Genomic DNA, 19,301 nt, shown 5'->3' with positions numbered 1-19,301 from the left:
CCACATTGCAAATCAGTGACTTAGCCCCACAATGCAAATCAGTGACTTAGCCCCACATTGCAAATCAGTGACTTAGCCCCACAATGCAAATCAGTGCACCCCTGCATTAAATGTATCTAATTATGAGAATGAGTAATATTTCTCAAACTTTTCTCCACCACAAAGTGTGAGTGATATAAAATGAACATGGGGGTGTTTTGTAAATATTATTCACAAAATCCAACCATTTGACAATATGCAAATTAGTGCCACATTTATTCAAATGTCGATACAGGCGGTCCCTGGCGGCCTCCCCTCATACCAATGTTCCTGCCCTTTGGATAGACCACTAATTAATTTGAATATTTGAGTACAAAGAGTAGTTAAGCATGACTGATTAGATTAGGAATTATGGGGTAATTAATAAGTAACCTAGGGAGACCTGGCTTGAATGGAAAATATTATTAAATAGGCAGCCGTTTGCTACTTCCACTGCTCTTTCAGTCTTCCTGCTCTCACTAATGTGTGTGCAACCCTCTGGACTACATTCCCTTCAGTGATCCAGCTAGCAGCTAAATTATGACAGTGACAATGACAATTATAAAGTATTGAGAAACTAATATAGATTTGCAATGCATTCTACAGTTGTATTGTAACAATTAAATCTGTTTCAGTCTATGAAAATAATGTATTTGTAAGTCACCCTTACAGTGGGCCATGACAATGGGATAAAATGCAATCTGAGTTGTCAATGTGACCTTCCTTTGGCTCTCAGTGGTGGCTATTGAATGCTGAAAGCCATTTGTTTTACTGGCATTTTAGACAATGTCCATTTTATATCACATTACTTAAACTGAAATTACATTTCCTGGAGGCATTTTCATGTTTTGTAAGTGCACTGCACGGCTATGGGAGTATAGTATTTCAAATGCGTACATGTTATGAAACACTTTGAAGATCGGAAATTAAACAAGTAAAACTCATTTCACTTCAGAGCCTCAGTTGACTTCTTGTAATTTGCTGTAGAGAAAATTAGTTGCCGCAGAAATATTTGATCAAATATTGACACTGATTGTGAACACCAAAGTAGTGAAAAACCATCCCAAGTTTTAGTCTAAGGTCTACAGTTAATGTCCATGAAAAAACACCAGATCAGTCACCAACATCAACATTTACTTTACAAAGCAGGGCACCTTTTGATAAGGATATGACATAGATAGATGTGTCTACAGACTGACATTTTAAAAGGGTCTGAGGAACTGGTTCTCCTCAGTTCTGTGTTATCAATAAATCAATTAGATGTATTTATAAAGCCTTTCTACCTTAGCAGTTGGTACAAAATACTTCATAGTGCTGTAAAAATCCAATGTATTACTTCATTATTATTGTTATTATTATTATAGAACCCGAGCCTAGACCCCAAATAGCAAGCAGCAGAAGTACAGCGGCAGGGGAAAACTCCCTAGAAGGAACAAACCTCGAGAGTCTTAGCCTCAAGAGGAACAAGACTCAGAGGAGAGGGCCTTCCTCCTCTGGCTGTACCAAAAATGCTCCAAGAGTACTGCAGTAGTTAGAGATGTTATCTTAACAGCATCAGAAAAGACATCCATGGATGGAGTAATTTCATAAGCAGAATGCTGAAGGGGTTCTGACGTTAGCATTTTCATTGCATCTCATTGAACACTCCATGAGTTCCAAATGGAATGTTGACTGGAACCTCTGCCCGGCCCAGCTCCGTGAAAGTCTTGGCATCCAGAACCAGCAGGAACGTGCTTTTCTCCTGGAAACAGAAATATAGAGATTATTATACAATGTTGTGTCAAAGGTAATTAATCAATGGTGAATATACATTTTTGTTGTTGTTGTTGATTATGTTGTTGTTGTTGTTTACAGTTCTGGGTGTGATGATGATGGACATGACCACACCATCGTCCTCCTCTGTTGCGTTGGGCGCAGGAACAAACACAGGCTCAGATGGGAAGAGACCAGGGTGACGCCATGCCTACACAGAGAAAATGTCAACATGTCCTTAAAATTGGACACAGCAGTAGGTCACTAAAAGCAGGCCTAGCAGTCTAGCTGATTCACCATTGACTCTGAAGGTGCTATTGAGCTGTGGATAATTGGAGAGTTAGAAAAATAAAAACCTTAAGTTTCTTGGTCTCCAGATCCATCTTCAGCAGGGAGTCGCTGAACAGGTGTCCGAAGCCGCATGCGTAGTAGTAGCGGTAAGGACGCCCGTTGTAATGGGCATAGTTGATCTGTGGGAACTCCAGGCCACCGTACTGGAACAGCTCTTCATCATAGAGTTCCTCGTGTGTACAAAGCACCTGCAGCACACCCCAAAGAGAGTCATGTCAGGTAGCCATGACAACAAAAAACACATTTTCTTTTCATCAGCCAGAACACATGCGTCACAATGCCAGGGGTTAGCATTAGCAGACGTAGTTGCCATTTACAGAATTATGAGTAAAGGGTTGCTGGTTCAATTGTGCTTGAGTGCTGTGCTTCCCCTCTGGGAGCAACAATACTGAGTTTGTGTTTCAGCCTAAACAGCAAGCCCATCACTTAGGGCCCTATTCAATCCGCATCGCGGAAGTTCAACACTAAAGCCCAATTCAAATTTTAAGGCAATGTTCCCATGTTGGCGGAGACTGCATTTGCGGTAAACGCTGCATATTTCGGCTTAATCGGAAATTGCTCTTACATTTCAATCGTACAATCTGAAACGCTTCAGCAATACAGAAAATAATATAGCCCTTAGTTTGCTATTAAAAGACTGGTATGAACATGTCAATAAAACATAATCAATGGAGTAAAACAATAGTATATATAGTGTCATTATAAGATAAGACAGTTGTACTAGCTCATCCATTTATGTTATATTCTTCAAGAATCAATGGTTGTATCATTAATTGAAATTACAATTAATTGAACAGCAGGAAATATCCCACATTTATTCATGCATAAATACACAGACACAGACACGTATACACACCTTTCCACACCCAGTCTTGACCGCTGTTGCTTGACAGAAAGGCAGAGTGACAAGGTTTTGGTCACTGGGTGTGTCATCAGTTACGGTCAGGGGTAGGACGTATCTCCGTGGAAGGTTTCTGCACATGGAGTTATAAAACTGACATAGCAGAAAACAAAACAGACATTTTACAAAACAAAACCAATTGCCTATAATGAATTATTCTTCACATATCGGTCAGCAGCTGTAGTAAGATAAATGAACTTAAAGTTCCAACGAACCACAGTATGTGTGAACAGCATGTCAGCTAATCTGTTGCATATGTTCGCAGTGGGCAGGATATCATTGTAAATTGTTCTTGTAGTTGTATAACTACTCAGTGGTTGAGATCTAGTGCAAATCAAAGCAAATCAAATTGTATTTGTCACATGCTTTGTAAACAACAGGTGTCAACTAACATTGAAATGGTTACTTATGGGCACTTCCCAACAATGCAGAGAGAAAGAAAATAGAGAAATAATAGAGAAGTAAAACATGTAATAATAAAAGTAATAATAAATACACAACGAGTAAAGATAACTTGGCTAAATAAAAAGTTGAATCAAATTTTATTTGTCAGATTAGCCAAATAGAACAGGTGTAGGTAGACCTTACAGTGAAATGCTTACTTTACAAGCCCTTAACCAACCATGCAGATTAAGAAATAGAGTTAATAAAATATTTACAAAAAAAACAGAGGAAAAACCATTTTAATCAATCTCAAGGTAACACAAGAAATGTACATAACAATAACGAGGCTATGTACAGGGGGTACCGGTACCAAGTCAATATGCAGGGGTACAGGTTAGTCGAGGTCATTTGTAAAGTGACTATGCATAGATAATAAACAGTGAGTAGCAGCAGTGTAAAAAATGGGGAGGGGGGGTCAATGTAAATAGTCATTTGATTAGTTTAGCTGTTCAGCAGTCTTATGGCTCAAGTCTATGACTTGGGTGACTGGAGTCTTTGACAATTTTATGGGCCTTCCACTGACACCGCCTAAAATATAGGTCCTGGATGTCAGGAAGCTTGGCCCCAGTGATGTACTGTGCTGTATGCACTACCCTCTATAGCGCCTTCCGGTAAGATGCTGAGCAGTTCCCATACCCGATGGTAATGCAACCGGGCAGGATTCTCTCGATGGTGCAGCTATAGAACTTTTTCAGGATCTGGGGACCCATGCCAAATCGTTTCAGTCTCCTGAGGGGGAAAAGGGGTTGTCATGCCCTCTTTACAACTGTCTTGGTGTGTTTGGACCATAATAGTGTGTTGGTGATGTGGACACCAAGGAGATCTTAGCCCTCTCCACTTTAGTCCCGTTGATGTTAATGAGGGCTTGTTTGGCCTTCCTTTACCTATAGTCCACGATCAGTTTCACATTGAGAGGTTGTTGTCCTGGCACCACACTGCCAGGTCTCTGACCTCCTCCCTGTAGGCTGTCTCATTGTTTCGGTGACCAGGCCTACAACTGTTGTGTCGTCAGCAAACTTGATGGTGTTTGAGTTGTGTTCACCGACGACTGCGTGGCCAAGCAGGTAGTGCAGGAGGGGACCAAGCATGCACCCCTGAGGGGCCCCAGTTTTGAGGATCATCGTGGCAGATGTGCTGTTGACTACCCTTACCACCTGGAGGCGGCCCGTCAGGAAGTCCAGGATCCAGCTGCAGAGGGAGGTGTTTAGTCCCAGGATCCTTAGCTTAGTGATGAGCTTAGTGGGCACTATGGTGTTGAATGCTGAGCTGTAGTCAATGAACAGCATTCTCACATAGGTGTTCTTGTTGTCCAGGTGGGAAAGGGCAGTGTGGAGTGCGATTGAGATTGTGTCATCTGTGGATCTGTTGGGGTGGCATGCGAATTGGAGTGGGTCTAGGGTTTCTGGCATGATGGTGTTGATGTGGTAGGATATTCTTAATAGTAGATCGTCCAGTTTGTTTTCCAATGAAAACAGTTTGTTTTCCAATGATTGCACATTGACCAATAATACTGAGGGTAACTCGCCGACAAATTCTCACGAGTTACCCAGGCTTCCGCCCTCTGTATTTCCGTCTTTTCTTCAAGTGAATGACTGGATGAGAGCCTGGTCTCTGGGAAGCAATATATATCCTTCGCGTCAGACTCATGAAAGAAAAAATATTCCCCTAGTTCATGGGGAGTAATCGCTGTTCTGATGTCCTGAAGCTCTTTTCAGTCATAAGAGACGGTAGCGGCAACATTATGTGTAAAATTAGTTACAATTTTTAAAAAAATACGAACTAAATAGCAAACTATTGTCACGTTGCTTGTAATAATGATGGTCGGACCAAGGCGCAGTGTACGTAGAGTTGCACATAATTTTAATGAATTAAGTGAAACTTAAGCAAATACAAAACAAATATAAGAAGAATACAAGAATAAACTAACCGTGACGACAATGCAGTACTAACAGACAACTAAACATAAACAATATCCCATTACCCACAGGTGGAAAAAATGCTACTTAAGTATGATCCCCAATTAGAGACAACGATAACCAGCTGCCTCTAATTGGGAATCATACAAATCACCAACATAGAAAATAAACCTAGAACCCCACATAGAAAATATAAACTAGAACAATCCCCCAGTCACGCCTTGACCTACTCTACCATAGAAAATAAAAGCTTTCTATGGTCAGGACGTGACAACTATTTATTTTCTGAAGGCACTGTATTTTATTAAATCCCCAAAACTAGGTTTTAATTTGCTAAGTTATATTAGGGCTGGTGAAAAGCATCAAAAGTACTCTAGCTATGTTGGTCTACTGCCCTTCAAGCAACATGTATTCACCACTGTTTCAAACAACCTACTTTTACACAGAGTACCAGTATAATATAGTACAGTATATTTGTGTGTGTTTGTGTACAGTTGAAGTCGGAACTTTACACACATTTAGGTTGGAGTCATTAAAACTCGTTTTTCAACCACTCCACAAAATTTCTTGTTAACAAACTATAGTTTTGGCAAGTCGGTTAGGACATCTACTTTGTGCATGATATTAGTAATTTTTCCAACAATTGTTTACAGACAGATTATTTCACTTAGGTTCAGGTTCAGAAGTTTACATACACAAAGCTTGGTCACAAATGGGTCTTCCAAATTGACAATGACCCCAAGCATATGTAACGGATGTGAAACGCTAGCTTAGTTAGCGGTGGTGCGCGCTAAATAGTGTTTCAATCGGTGACGTCACTTGCTCTGAGACCTTGAAGTAGTGGTTCCCCTTGCTCTGCAAGGGCCGCGGCTTTTGTGGAGCGATGGGTAACGATGCTTCGTGGGTGACTGTTGTTGATGTGTGCAGAGGGTCCTTGGTTCACGCCCGGTATGGGCGAGGGGACGGTCTAAAGTTATACTGTTACACATACTTCCAAAGTTGTGGCAAATGGCTTAAGGACAACAAAGTCAAGGTATTGGAGTGGCCATCACAAAGCCCTGACCTCAAACCTATAGAAAATTTGTGGGCAGAACTGAAAAAGTGTGTGCGAGCAAGGAGGCCTACAAACCTGACTCAGTTACACCAGCTCTGTCAGGATGAATGGGCCAAAATTCACCCAACTTATTGTGGGAAGCTTGTGGAAGGCTACCCGAAACATTTGACCTAAGTTAAACAATTTAAAGGCAATGCTACCAAATACTAATAGAGTGTATGTAAACTTCTGACCCACTGGGAATGTGATGAAAGAAATAAAAGCTAAAATAAATCATTCTCTCTATTATTCTGACATTTCACATTCTAAAAATGAAGTGGTTATCCTAACTGACCTAAGACAGGGCATTTTTTTTACTAGGATTAAAGTCAGGAATTGTGAATAATTGAGTTTAAATGTATTTGGCTAAGGTGTATGTAACTTCAACTGTGTGTGTGTGTGTGTGTGTGTGTGTGTGTGTGTGTGTGTGTGTGTGTGTGTGTGTGTGTGTGTGTGTGTGTGTGTGTGTGTGTGTGTGTGTGTGTGTTCGTTGTACCAACAAACCTTGTCCATCTCCTCCCCTGGACCCCTTCGAAGGTTCTCTAGTGTGAAGTCTCCAATGACGTCCCCATCGTCCCCGCAGCACATGTCCATTACAAGGAACCCTTTGTCCTCGTAGGCGTTGATCTGGTGAAGGGTGAACATGGGTGGGGCGCTGTACTTTACCTTGCTTTGCTATTGGATGAAACAGACCAAAAAGTCTTTAGACATATTGGTGACAAACAAGCCAATTAGAGATGAAATGGGCTGGTCCTATATGTACAAATGCTCCTGGAAATGTGTCAAATCTGGAAAAATTATGGATTTCCTCGATAAATCTATACATTCCCTGTCGCACTGGTTAATGTACAGATATTCCACAGAATCTATACATTTACCAGTGCTTTGGGGATTGAGTCGATTTCCTGGGTAATGCATAGATTTCCTTATTTTATACATTTACTGTAACCACGTAGATTGTTTGGGTCATTAACACACACCTCGCCTGTGTGTCTGTGCACCACGTGGAAGATGGTGTCATACTGTGGCTCCCAGGTCATGACCTTGTCGAAGCTCTTGCCCTGGATCCTGAACAGCATAAACTTGAGCAGGTCCAGCTTGATGGGCTGCTCTATGAACACCACATAGTTCTCTGACATGGCTGCAGTCACACATCACAGGGATAGAGGTAGAGCTGAGGGTATTATGGCTGCAGTCACACAACACAGGGATAGAGGTAGAGCTGAGGGTATTATGGCTGCAGTCACACATCACAGGGATAGAGGTAGAGCTGAGGGTATTATGGCTGCAGTCACAACACAGGGATAGAGGTAGAGCTGGGGGTATTATGGCTGCAGTCACAACACAGGGATAGAGGTAGAGCTGAGGGTATTATGTGTAGCTAAAAATACTGGCCTCCAACCGGCAACATACATTATCTCCTGGGCAGGTAACATACAATTCAGTGCCTTCAGAAAGTATTCACACCTCTTGACTTTTTCCACATTTTGTGTGTTACAGCCGGCTTGAAAAGATGATTCTAACATTTATTAACTCAGGGGTGTGAATATTTATGTAAATTAGATATTTATCTTTGCAAAAATGTCTAAAAACTTGTTTTCACTTTGTTATTATGGGGTTGATGGGTGAAAAAAAATAATGTTTCATCCATTTTGAATTCAGGCTGTAACACAACAATGACTTATGTGGAAAAAGTCAAGGGTTGTGAATACTTTTTGAATACACTGTATTTTATTAAATCCCCAAAACTAGGTTTTAATTTGCTAAGTTATATTAGGGCTGGTAAAAAGCATCAAAAGTACTCTAGCTATGCTGGTCTACTGCCCTTCAAGCAACATGTATTCACCACTGTTTCAAACAACCTACTTCATATTGTGAGCGAATAGATTTTACCTCCAATAACGTGCTTCATGAACCAGACACACACACACACACAGAGACAGACAGACGTATGCATACACACACACATACACACACACACATGCATGCACACACACACACAGACAAACACACATATACACACAACCACTAAAACACACACATGCATAGAGCACACAAACCAACCTCCACAATTTCTCACTTGGAGAAACAGTCAGAGAGAGGGACATACAGTTGGAGATAATACAACCATCATGGAGATGTTTTAGCTGAGGTAGTAAAGAAAGAGGAAGTTAGGAGAGTGAGAACCAGTCATTGAAATTCAGCACCACTGTTGTAGAGGGAGAAAGATACAGGGGGAGGTGGAGGGAGGTGATGGATGGATACTGACCGAAGCTGTGGTAGTAGGATGGTTTCCTGGAGTCAGAGGCTGGGATGGAACAGAGGACCTGAGCTCCACTGAAATCAGCCTTGTCTTCCCCCGCTACCTTCTCAGGCGGGGGCACACGGATGATGTTGTAGAAAAAGCCTGGGGTGAGACACAACGATGGGCCAATAGAAGGTCAATTTACATTACCAATCAACATATCAGAGGTATCATACATGATAATAGTGTTTATCATTAAAGCGGCCAAAGCAGCCATCCTGCCACTGATTTGGTAAACAGTTGAGGGATGGGGCTATAGATTTTATTTTATCAGGGAGTCATACTGAGACCAATGTCTCTTTTGCACATGAATTACAAAAAAAGTATTAAAATGTATTCAGTCACTACTGTAGGTTGCTACACAGTGTTTGTTTACAGACATTGGAGGAATGATGGGGCATGACAGTTGAACTAAGATCTTTAGGTATTTATAAGTTATATTCTTCAAGAATCAATGGGTATATACAGTCAGTTCCAAAATGATTGGCACCCTTGATAAAGATTAGAAAAAAATATAAATAAAATCATACAAATACTGAGCTATTTGTATGCTAAACAAAATCGGGAAATAATATTATTTTATACTAATACAGTTGCTAAAAAATATGATTTTGTTTAACAAGTACTAAAAAAATGATTTCATTAAGTGCATTGGCACATGGATTGGAACTGGTGCTATGGTCAGATGACACGAAAATAAAGCTATTTGGCCACGCACACCAGTGGGGGGGGTTTGGCATCGATTTAGGGATTCATATGCAGAAACGTACCTTATCCCTACTGTAAAATATGGTTGTGGATCTTTGATGTTATGGGGCTGTTTGGTTCCACTGGTTCTGCAGCCCTTGTTAATAAGGTCGACGGCATCATGAACTCTACCAAGCACCAGGACATGTCAGCCAAAAACCTGGTTGCTGCTGCCAGGAGGCTGACACTCTATCCTCGCAAGGGGAGGGTGTCGGAGTATTGAAGACAGGGGTGGCAAGAATTTTGACAACTTTTTTAGATGTATTTTTGTGTCATTTGTTAAACAACATCTCTTTCTCTGAGCAGATGTATTAGCATAAAATAATATAATTTTGTATAAAATGTAATAGCTCAATTATTTGTATTATTTATTTTATAGTCTTTTTTGCTCATTTTCATCAAGGGTGTCAATAACTTTGAACCTGACAGTACATATAATTCATTTCAAAGTAAAACATGTCTTAAGCAATCATAGATTGCCGCTTTAGATAATAATAATTATTATTATTAAGTCAAGTGATTAAATTATTGTGAAACATTTGTGTTTGTATTACCGTAGTTCATGAGCATGTATAAAATGTGCAAATTTGGTTTGATAATAAGCCGACCAACCGACAGTAAGTAAGTAGGTAGGTACAGTTGAAGTCAGAAGTTTCCATACACTTACAGTAGGTTGGAGTCAATTAAACTCGTTTTTCAACCACTCCACACATTTCTTGTTAAAGACACAGTCAACTTAGTGCATGTAAACTTCTGACCCACTGGAATTGTAATACAGTGAATTATAAGTGAATATGTCTGTAAACAATTGTTGGAAAGATTACCTGTTTCATGCACAAAGTAGATGTCCTAACCGACTTGCCAAAACTATAGTTTGTTAAACAGCTTGGAAAATTGCAGAAAATTATGTAATGGATTTAGAAGCTTCTGATAGGCTAATTGACATAATTTGAGTCAATTGGAGGTGTACCTGTGGATGTATTTCAAGGCCTACCTTCAAACTCAGTGCCTCTTTTCTTGACACGATGGGAAAATCAAAAGAAATCAGCCCAGACCTCAGAAAAAAATTGTGGACCTTCACAAGTCTGGTTCATCCTTGGGAGCAATTTCCAAACGCCTGAAGGTACCACGTTAATCTGTACAAACACTAGTACACAAGTGTAAACACCATGGGACCACGCAGCCGTCATACGGCTCAGGAACGTGACGTGTTCTGTCTCCTAGAGATGAACGTACTTTGGTGCGAAAAGTGCAAATAAATCCCAGAACAACAGCAAAGGGCCTTGTGAAGATGCTGGAGGCAACAGGTACAAAAGTATCTATATCCACAGTAAAACGAGTCCTATATCGACATAACCTGAAAGGCCGCTCAGCAAGGAAGAACCCATAAAAAAGCCAGACTACGGTTTGCAACTGCACATGAGGACAAAGATTGTGCGTTTTGGAGAAATGTCCTCTGGTCTGATGAAACAAAAATAGAACTGTTTGGCCATGATGACCATCATTATGTTTGGAGCAAAAAGTGGGAGGCTTGCAAGCCGAAGAACACCATCCCAACCGTGAAGCACGGGGGTGGCAGCATCATGTTGTGGGGGTGCTTTGCTGCAGGAGGGACTGGTCCACCTTACAAAATAGATGGCATCATGAGGTAGGAAAATGATGTGGATATATTGAAGCAACATCTCAAGACATCAGTCAGGAAGTTAAAGCTTGGTTGCAAATGGGTCTTCTAAATGGATAATGACCCCAAGCATACTTCCAAAGTTGTGGCAAAATGGCTTAAGAACAACAAACATCAAAAAGCCCTGACCACACTCCTATTGAAAATTTGTGGGCAGACCTGAAAAAGTGTGTGCGAGCAAGGAGGCCTACAAACCTGACTCAGTAACACCAGCTCTGTCAGTAGGAATGGGCCAAAATTCACCCAACTTATTGTGGGAAGCTTGTGGAAGGCTTCTCGAAACATTTGACCCAAGTTAAACAATTTAAAGGCAATGCTACCAAATGCTATTTGAGTGTATGTAAACTTCTGACCCACTGGGAATGTGATGAAAGAATTTAAAGCTGAAATAAATAATGATCCACTATTATTCTGACATTTAACCTTCTTAAAATAAAGTGGTGATCCTAACTGACCTAAGACAGGGAACTTTTACTAGGATTAAATATCAGGAATATTTAGGTGTATGAAAACTTCCAACTTCAACTGTAGGTAGGTAAGTAGGTAGATAAGTAGGTAGGTATGTAGGTAAGCAGCTAAGTTGGTAGGTAGGGGTAGGTAGGGAGGGAGGTAGGTAAGTTGGTTAGTAGGGGTATATAGGTAAGTAGGTAGGTAGATAACATACCGCCCTTGCCATAGGAGTTGCCCATGTTGTACGAGGCCCCTTCACGGTCATAATGAGGATGGGCTGTGGCGGAGTTTACTGCAATGTATTCAGACCAGTCCACCTATGAACATAAGGACACACATCATCATTATAGTCACTATATTCATCATCATCACTGCAAACATCCTCATAACAGTAAGATCAGGCTCCCGAGTGGCGCAGCGGTCTAAGGAACTGCATCCCCCCCCCCCCCCCCCCCCCCCCCCTGAATTCTGTAAAATATGTTCAACTCCATCCTTGGTGTGATAGTTGTCATAGACAATAGCTGTACCTTCTCCTTGGTCTCCAGGCTCTGTGGATCCACCCGCCGCATGTAGTTGGTCTCCGTGCTTACGTAATAGTCACCCTTGTACTTCACAAAGTTCACACTGGCATTGTCTGTGGCCTCTGTTAACAAATCCAGATATCAGGACTGGAGCATACAGAACATGTTGCCAATCAGCTGTTGTTTCTTTCTCAGTGATCACAAGAATATGTGTAGAGAAACTATACAGCATCCTATTGCAGCAACACCTTCCAATAATTTTCAATATGTTTATTTTTTGGTAAGTACAGGACACAATGTTCACGTGTCAATTTCCTTTTAGGTCAGTCTAAGCTAGAAATCACACTCATCTAAACAGGAAGGAGTGGACACAGACGTTGTGTGACTATTAAAGTCACTTGTTGTGGCACAAGTGTCTGTGGACTTGCCCCAGTATCTGTGGACTTGCCCCAGTATCTGTGGACTTGCTCCAGTATCTGTGGACTTGCCCCAGTATCTGTGGACTTGCCCTAGTATCTGTGGACTTGCCCCAGTATCTGTGGACTTGCCCCAGTATCTGTGGACTTGCCCCAGTATCTGTGGACTTGCCCCAGTATCTGTGCGTTAGAGATTTCTCTAATGCCCAGGAAGTGCAGATTCTAACTCCCATTAGACAGCTATGTAAGTGTTTTATTGTCAAAATTGGTTCGTTACTCACCAAATATGGGGTTTCGCTGAGCAACTAAACTTAAAGACAGACCATATAAACAATATACGGCAGTACAATAATGACAAGATGAACATTCAATTCTTATAGACCTTTTTTGGAAGTACATTCCGGCTGTAAGAGGAGTAAATGAAGAAACCCCATATTTGGTGAGTAACTAACGTATTTTGACATTAAAACGCTTGCAGAGCTGTCTAATAGGAGTTTGAATCAAAGCTTGCTGGGCATTAGAGAGGAGACCTGTCATACTCATCATGGACATCTCTAACACACAGATACTGGGGCAGTGCTAGTGGAGGGTGCTGATGGGAGGGCCACAAACACTCTTGAGTCTTCAGAAATGTGGTGTGTTACAATGATGCTATTTTTTCTATTGACCCTAATCTCACTGTGCTGGTTTACAATCGGTTATGCTTTGAAGCAGCAAAATACTTCTCTAGATCAATGTTCAAGGCTCTTCAGTTTAGTTACAGAAATGGTTGAATACTGAAGTTTCTCTGTCTATCTCTCTTTCTCGTTCTATCTGCTCAGGTAGCCCACACAACAATCTGCTCTCCTGATCTCTAAGCATTCCTACACTCAGAGAAACATGCACTAGGTTTCAACCATCATATTTATAATCTCAACACAATACATAAATTGTGAGCAACACAATGCATACAGTCAACAGCCCTGGCCAATGCCACCAGCCGCAACCAGAACAACGGGGAATGTACTGTACTGCACACAGAGGGGCACAACTCTGAAGACACTTACTGGGAATCTTGAAGCGGGATAAGAATCGAGAAAAGAAGTTCTTGCAGGGGTCAGGCATGGCCATGGTTCCAAACTCACACACCACAATGCGGTCTTTCTCGGAATTACGCACGTAGGAGTCGCTGCGCAGGAAGCGGCTGCTGTAGGTCACCTCACCGTCATGGATGTAGAAGCGGTGCATCAAGGCCATTCCATCAAACCAGTGATTGAAGCTGAGGACAGAGACAAAGACAAATGGGTGTAAGGGTGAGTCTATGGGTGTATGAGTGGGTCTATGGGTGTAAGGGTGAGTCTATTGATGTAAGGGTGAGTCTATGGGTGTAAGGGTGAGCCCATGGGTGTAAGGGTGAGCCTATGGGTGTAAGGGTGAGTCTATGGGTGTAAGGTTGAGTCTATGGTTGTAAGGGTGAGCCTATGGGTGTAAGGTTGAGTCTATGGTTGTAAGGGTGAGTGTCTGTGCGTATGAGTGTGTGTATGTTCTTTGTGTGTGTGTGTATGTGTTGATTATAAGTGGTGTGTGTGTATTCAATGTATTAATTTTATTTTGTACTTGTCTTTTCCGAACTCAAACTTTCCGGGCCCATTCCGCAGGAAGCTTCCATTGATCCAGGATGGGATGTTCCCCTTGATCACCGTGGTGATGGGCTCAGGGATCTCCTCAACAGTGCGCACCAGGGGGGCAATGTCCTCCAGCCCCATGGCCAAGGGGCACTTCTTCTTGGATGCTTCCATGGAGAGAGAAGACAAATGTTCAAGCTTTCTGATGTCACAGATCCTAAATGGCATTTTTACATGTTTGGAGGAAGAGATAGGTTATCCACTCAGTCAATCAACACATACAGGGATCGATCTTGCGTTCACATCAACATTTCGTCCTGAAGTCGACACTTCAGGTCTCAGAGAATGTGACGTCATTGCACGATGGGTTATTACATGCTATACACAAGCACAAGGGGCACGTTCCTCTGTTCAGACGTTGCTGACACATGGCAGATCCTACAACGCCTGGATAGGTATTTTACGTATTAGCTAACCACATCATATGTTATACCAATCTAGTGCCCGATTGTGCAGTCGATGATGTGGCACACAACCATTGGTTGGTGCATGCATGGTGTGAACAGGGGAACGTGACCTCACCATTGCCTCCGCTCCTGTTGTTGAGTTGTTTGGTGCTGCTCATGGCTGGGCTGCAGTGTTGAGCCCGGTGGTGCAGTGTTGAGCCCGGTGGTGCAGTGTTGAGCCCGGTGGTGCAGTGTTGAGCCTGGTGGTGCAGTGTTGAGCCTGGTGGTGCAGTGTTGAGCCTGGTGGTGCAGTGTTGAGCCTGGTGGTGCAGTGTTGTAGCTGTGGTGCAGTGTTGAGCCTGAGTTTGCTAGAGGAAGACACAGACCAACCAGAATTTATACAGTTGTGCTCACACATAGGACACACACACACACACACACACACACACAGAGGATGTTGAATCATCTGATGTTTTATGGCTACATGGGTCTTTGGATGAGTATGAATCCGTCGAGTTGAGAAATAGGTCAGGGAACATCATTATATAAGGTTGTCATCGGTAGTGGCTGTACAGTACATCATGACTGTGAACTCGTATCAGACATGGTAATCCAACAGGCTAACATAAATATATATATATACATATTTTAATTTATTTAACCTTTATTTAACTAGGCAAGTCAGTTAAGAACAAATTCTCATTTACAATGACAGGATATCAGCTACATATCACTTATAAACTGGGTGGGTCGAGCCCTGAATGCTGATTGGCTGACAGCTGTGGTATATCAGACCGTATACCACGGGTATGACAAAACTTTTATTTTTACTGCTCTAATTACGTTGGTAACCAGTTTATAATAGCAATAAGGAACCTTCGGGTTTGGTGATATATGGTCAACATACCATTTTTTAAAAACTTTTTTTTAACTAGGCAAGTCAGTTAAGAACAAATTCTTATTTTTAATGACTGCCTAGGCGTAGGAACAGCCCTTAGCCGTGGTATATTGGTCATATACCACACCTCCTCGGGCCTTATTGCTTGAATATACCACATCTCCTCTGGCCTTATTGCTTAAGTTAACAATTCAATTATGATAGTTCAAAAAGCATGTGAAATATTAGCACCCCCCTAGACAGGAATGCTCTGCTGGGGTTACACATTTAGGCTATGTTTACACAGCATTTTTCTTAAATCTGATTTATGTCTGACTGTCCACACTCAGTTTGAAATGAGACCCATGTCAGAGTTGCGTATTCACACTGATGTTTTCTCTGAAATAACACACAGACACAATGATCATTTACTGTCAGTGTTCCTTTAAATATTTGCTGGGTAGGCACTTGTTTTTTTAAGTTGAGTTTTTTCTGTTTTATTCCTAACCATTGCCCTAACCTTAACCATAATGAATGAATGTCCTCAAGGTCCTGGCGTCCTAGAAGTAATCATTTTGAAGACTTAATAAATAAAGAGTGAAAAGGGTGCTTAGGTTGCAGCAGATTGTGACAGTTTGAAAGATATTGGCGGCGGCTTCTTAAAACAAAGTATTAGAGGGCTTTGCTTAGAATTCGATAAGCAGTCGTAATGGGTTTGCTTAGAATGCGACGTGCGGTTGTAATTCTGGAGTTTGCATAACATTTCAGGGGTGGTTGTCATGGAAACGGAAGGTTGTGTGTGTGTGTGTGCGCGTGCGTGTGCACGCGCGTGCGTGTGTGTGTGTGTGTGAGTTTGCCTGGCTGGTGAGAGAGAGACTAGCAATGGAAACAAACTGATCTGATGTCCAGACTCGCATGCAGAGCACCGTAATTGTATTGGATTTTAGAACCAAATACTAATGTTACAAATTAAAACTCCAAAGACCAAATTCAATGTAGTTGTTTTGTTGTTTACACGTTTGGGAAAAAAGAAGGGATCTGTATCTGATCTGCCAAATAATCTGAATTGAGCTGGCTGTGTAAATGGGCACTTTGACCTACTAAAGGTAGTAGAGCTACTTATACAAGAGATTGTAGAAGCAAGAGAAAGTAACAAAGGTCTTTACACAAGAGCACTCATTACATAACTGTCTTCAGGTATCGTGAGGTGATCCCCTGACGGTGATATTGGTGGTGGAGACATACTCCTCCATCTGTGTTGTCTTATTTAACACATATAGGTGTGAGATTATCAACAGGTACGGAGGCCATAATCTATCGATAATGAGGACAGTAGTAGCGAGTGATTATTAGGTACCAAACAGAAGACAAAGGTATACAGTATACAACACAGTATACAACCATATCATCACAAAGACACTGCCTCTCACAGGCAATATGTGTATAGTCCTTCAAATACGATCAAAGACAAAACACAATGACCTCATAACATTGATCTCCTCTGGAAAAGATTCTTAGGTGCATTGAGGTACATAAACTGCTGTGTTATCTTTGATGGTTTTTTGTATACATACAGTATGTATCACTATGATTACACATGAATGAATGAAGATGTTCATCAGTTCATGATAATAAATATGGTAAAATCCCAATAATGCACACAATGTCTGTCTTGTGTATTATTTCAACATGTCAAAATAGAGGAAATTCTCCTTGACACATAAAGTTGCTTGTTTACTGGTGCAGCCAAACAGGGGAACACAGCAACAAAAGATGATAAAGTGTGTGTGTGTGTGCGTGCTTACCACTCTGTGTTACGGTGAAGGTTTGGAAAACACCACGCCAGTTGTACTATCTGTCTGTCTGTCTGTCCTGACTGTCCTGACTGTCTGTCTGTCTGTCCTGACTGTCTGTCCTGACTGTCTGTCCTGACTGTCTGTCCTGACTGCCTGTCCTGACTGTCTGTTTGTCCTGACTGTCTGTCTGTCTGTCCTGACTGTCTGTCCTGACTGTCTGTCCTGACTGTCTGTCTGTCCTGATTGTCTGTCTGTCTGTCCTGACTGTCTGTCTGTCCTGACTGACTGGGATTTAAACAGTCTGAGAAGGAAGGGAGTCACTGACGACCTTTGAAGCGTGGAACTGTGCTGAGGCCAGCCTCTGACACTGTTGCTGACACCCTCTTTGACATGCCCGGCTCTCAAAACACACACATGATTTGTTTGCCTTATTTGTAACTTTACTGCATAGACATGCCAATTCAATACAGGCTTTTTAACTGCATCTCTCTGATAAGAGTGCCATGGTCATTTTAATTTAAAGGGGATAGTTCGATGAACTCATGGATACCAATTTTTATGTCACTGCATGCAGTTTGGAGGTTATTTCTGAAGGTCGTTTCTGGAGCGATTGCTACCTAGCGTTAGTACAATGCCTGGAAGTCTATAGGATCAACGGGCACGCAGAAACATCCTTCAACTTCCTTCAAACTGCACGCAGAGATCCATGTGTATCCATGTGTTTATCTGACTCAAAATCTCAAACTGTCCCTTTAAGTTTAGCCTCCATAAACAACTACACTCAGGTATACACAGTAGAGCTGCTGGTGAACTGTGATTGAACCTTTCACCCACTTTTATGGCAGCTTTAAGTCATAGCAATTAGCAGGACTTGGATCATTGACGGTGAACAGTCAGTTAATCTACCACGGGCTGCACACCTTATCTGGAGAAATAGGCTAGTCATTATTGAGTAACAAAGAACAATATCTGTGAAAGAATTATACCACATACACCAGCCACTGAATGTACCTTATATGACACCACAGTTATAGTCCATTTTATAACGATTACAAACCTATTTCCATGACAAACAATGCAAGATAGTTTAAACCGTAATTCCTCAAACATGTACAATATACTGTTCAACAACAGGACATAGAGAACTGTAAATTGTGACATTATGTAAACATTCTGAGTAAACGATTGTGAAACGATTGTCCTTAGAAAACCTGAACAAATGTTGCCATCCAATTCCAGATATAATGCTACAGCTTCAGCTTAGCGAGCAAATATGACTTGGGTTCAATAACACCAGGTTGGTTATGGATTCCCTTTTTGATGACAATTGTGACATACATTGTGTTATAAGTATATGAACAATCACAGATTTGTTGGTGTGGATAGTAGATGCTTTGCCAGTACATCACTTCTGTGTCTATGGATAGAGAGCCTCATCTACTGGTTAACAAAGATATTGCATTTCTTCTTCTATCAGAGAAGTTCAACTGATCAAGTTCAGTTTGCCACAAATGTTAACTAGAGATTACAGCATCACCTAGTGTTGGTTCTTTAGATCAGCATGCAAAACAGCACTTAGGCTGTGTGCATGCACACACACACAACCTTTGCCCTGTACATAAAACATGAATAAGATGTGCCCCTCTCTCTTTCCTCCACCAGAATATCTTATTGTTTAATATTACTTAACCTTACAAGTCAGTTCAGAACAAATTCTTACTTACAATGACGGCCTACACCGGCCAAACCCGGACGACGCTGGGCCAATTGTGCACCGCCCTATGGGACTCCCAATCACAGCCGGATGTGGTACAGCCTGGATTTGAACCAGGGACTGGTTGCACTGAGATGCAGTGCCTCAGTCCGCTGCGCCACCCGGGAGCTAAATTAATAAAATGGATGTGTCAACAATAGTCTTTGAAGAGAAATCCCCCTCCACCAACTTATTTAAACACTGACTGAATACATTCATATGTATAAAAC

The 19,301-nt window shown here is 41.6% G+C and overlaps 1 protein-coding gene across 2 annotated transcripts; it reads right to left on the bottom strand.

Annotated features, from left to right (window-relative positions):
- Nucleotides 1–1,135: 1,135 nt before the first annotated feature.
- LOC139410732 (beta-carotene 15, 15-dioxygenase 2, like) lies at nucleotides 1,136–17,684 on the bottom strand. 2 transcript variants are annotated; one of them, XM_071156176.1, is made up of 13 exons: nucleotides 17,328–17,684; nucleotides 14,782–15,013; nucleotides 14,192–14,366; nucleotides 13,642–13,853; nucleotides 12,186–12,301; nucleotides 11,873–11,975; nucleotides 8,745–8,882; nucleotides 7,456–7,616; nucleotides 6,980–7,150; nucleotides 2,978–3,115; nucleotides 2,127–2,309; nucleotides 1,871–1,981; nucleotides 1,136–1,759 (listed from the first exon to the last, which is right to left on the bottom strand). In XM_071156176.1, exons 2-13 carry the CDS (start codon nucleotides 14,822–14,824, stop codon nucleotides 1,643–1,645), a joined length of 1,668 nt encoding a protein of 555 aa, XP_071012277.1. In that variant the 5' UTR covers nucleotides 14,825–15,013; nucleotides 17,328–17,684; the 3' UTR covers nucleotides 1,136–1,642. The 2 variants fall into 2 exon arrangements, with proteins under 2 accessions (XP_071012277.1, XP_071012278.1); XM_071156177.1 differs by having other exon boundaries at nucleotides 7,456–7,586; nucleotides 17,328–17,586.
- Between the last annotated feature and the right edge of the window lie 1,617 nt (nucleotides 17,685–19,301).

Source organism: Oncorhynchus clarkii, chromosome 6 (genome assembly GCF_045791955.1).
Source record: "Oncorhynchus clarkii lewisi isolate Uvic-CL-2024 chromosome 6, UVic_Ocla_1.0, whole genome shotgun sequence".
Lineage (NCBI taxonomy): Eukaryota > Metazoa > Chordata > Actinopteri > Salmoniformes > Salmonidae > Oncorhynchus > Oncorhynchus clarkii.
This window is presented reverse-complemented; position numbering and strand designations above follow the sequence as displayed.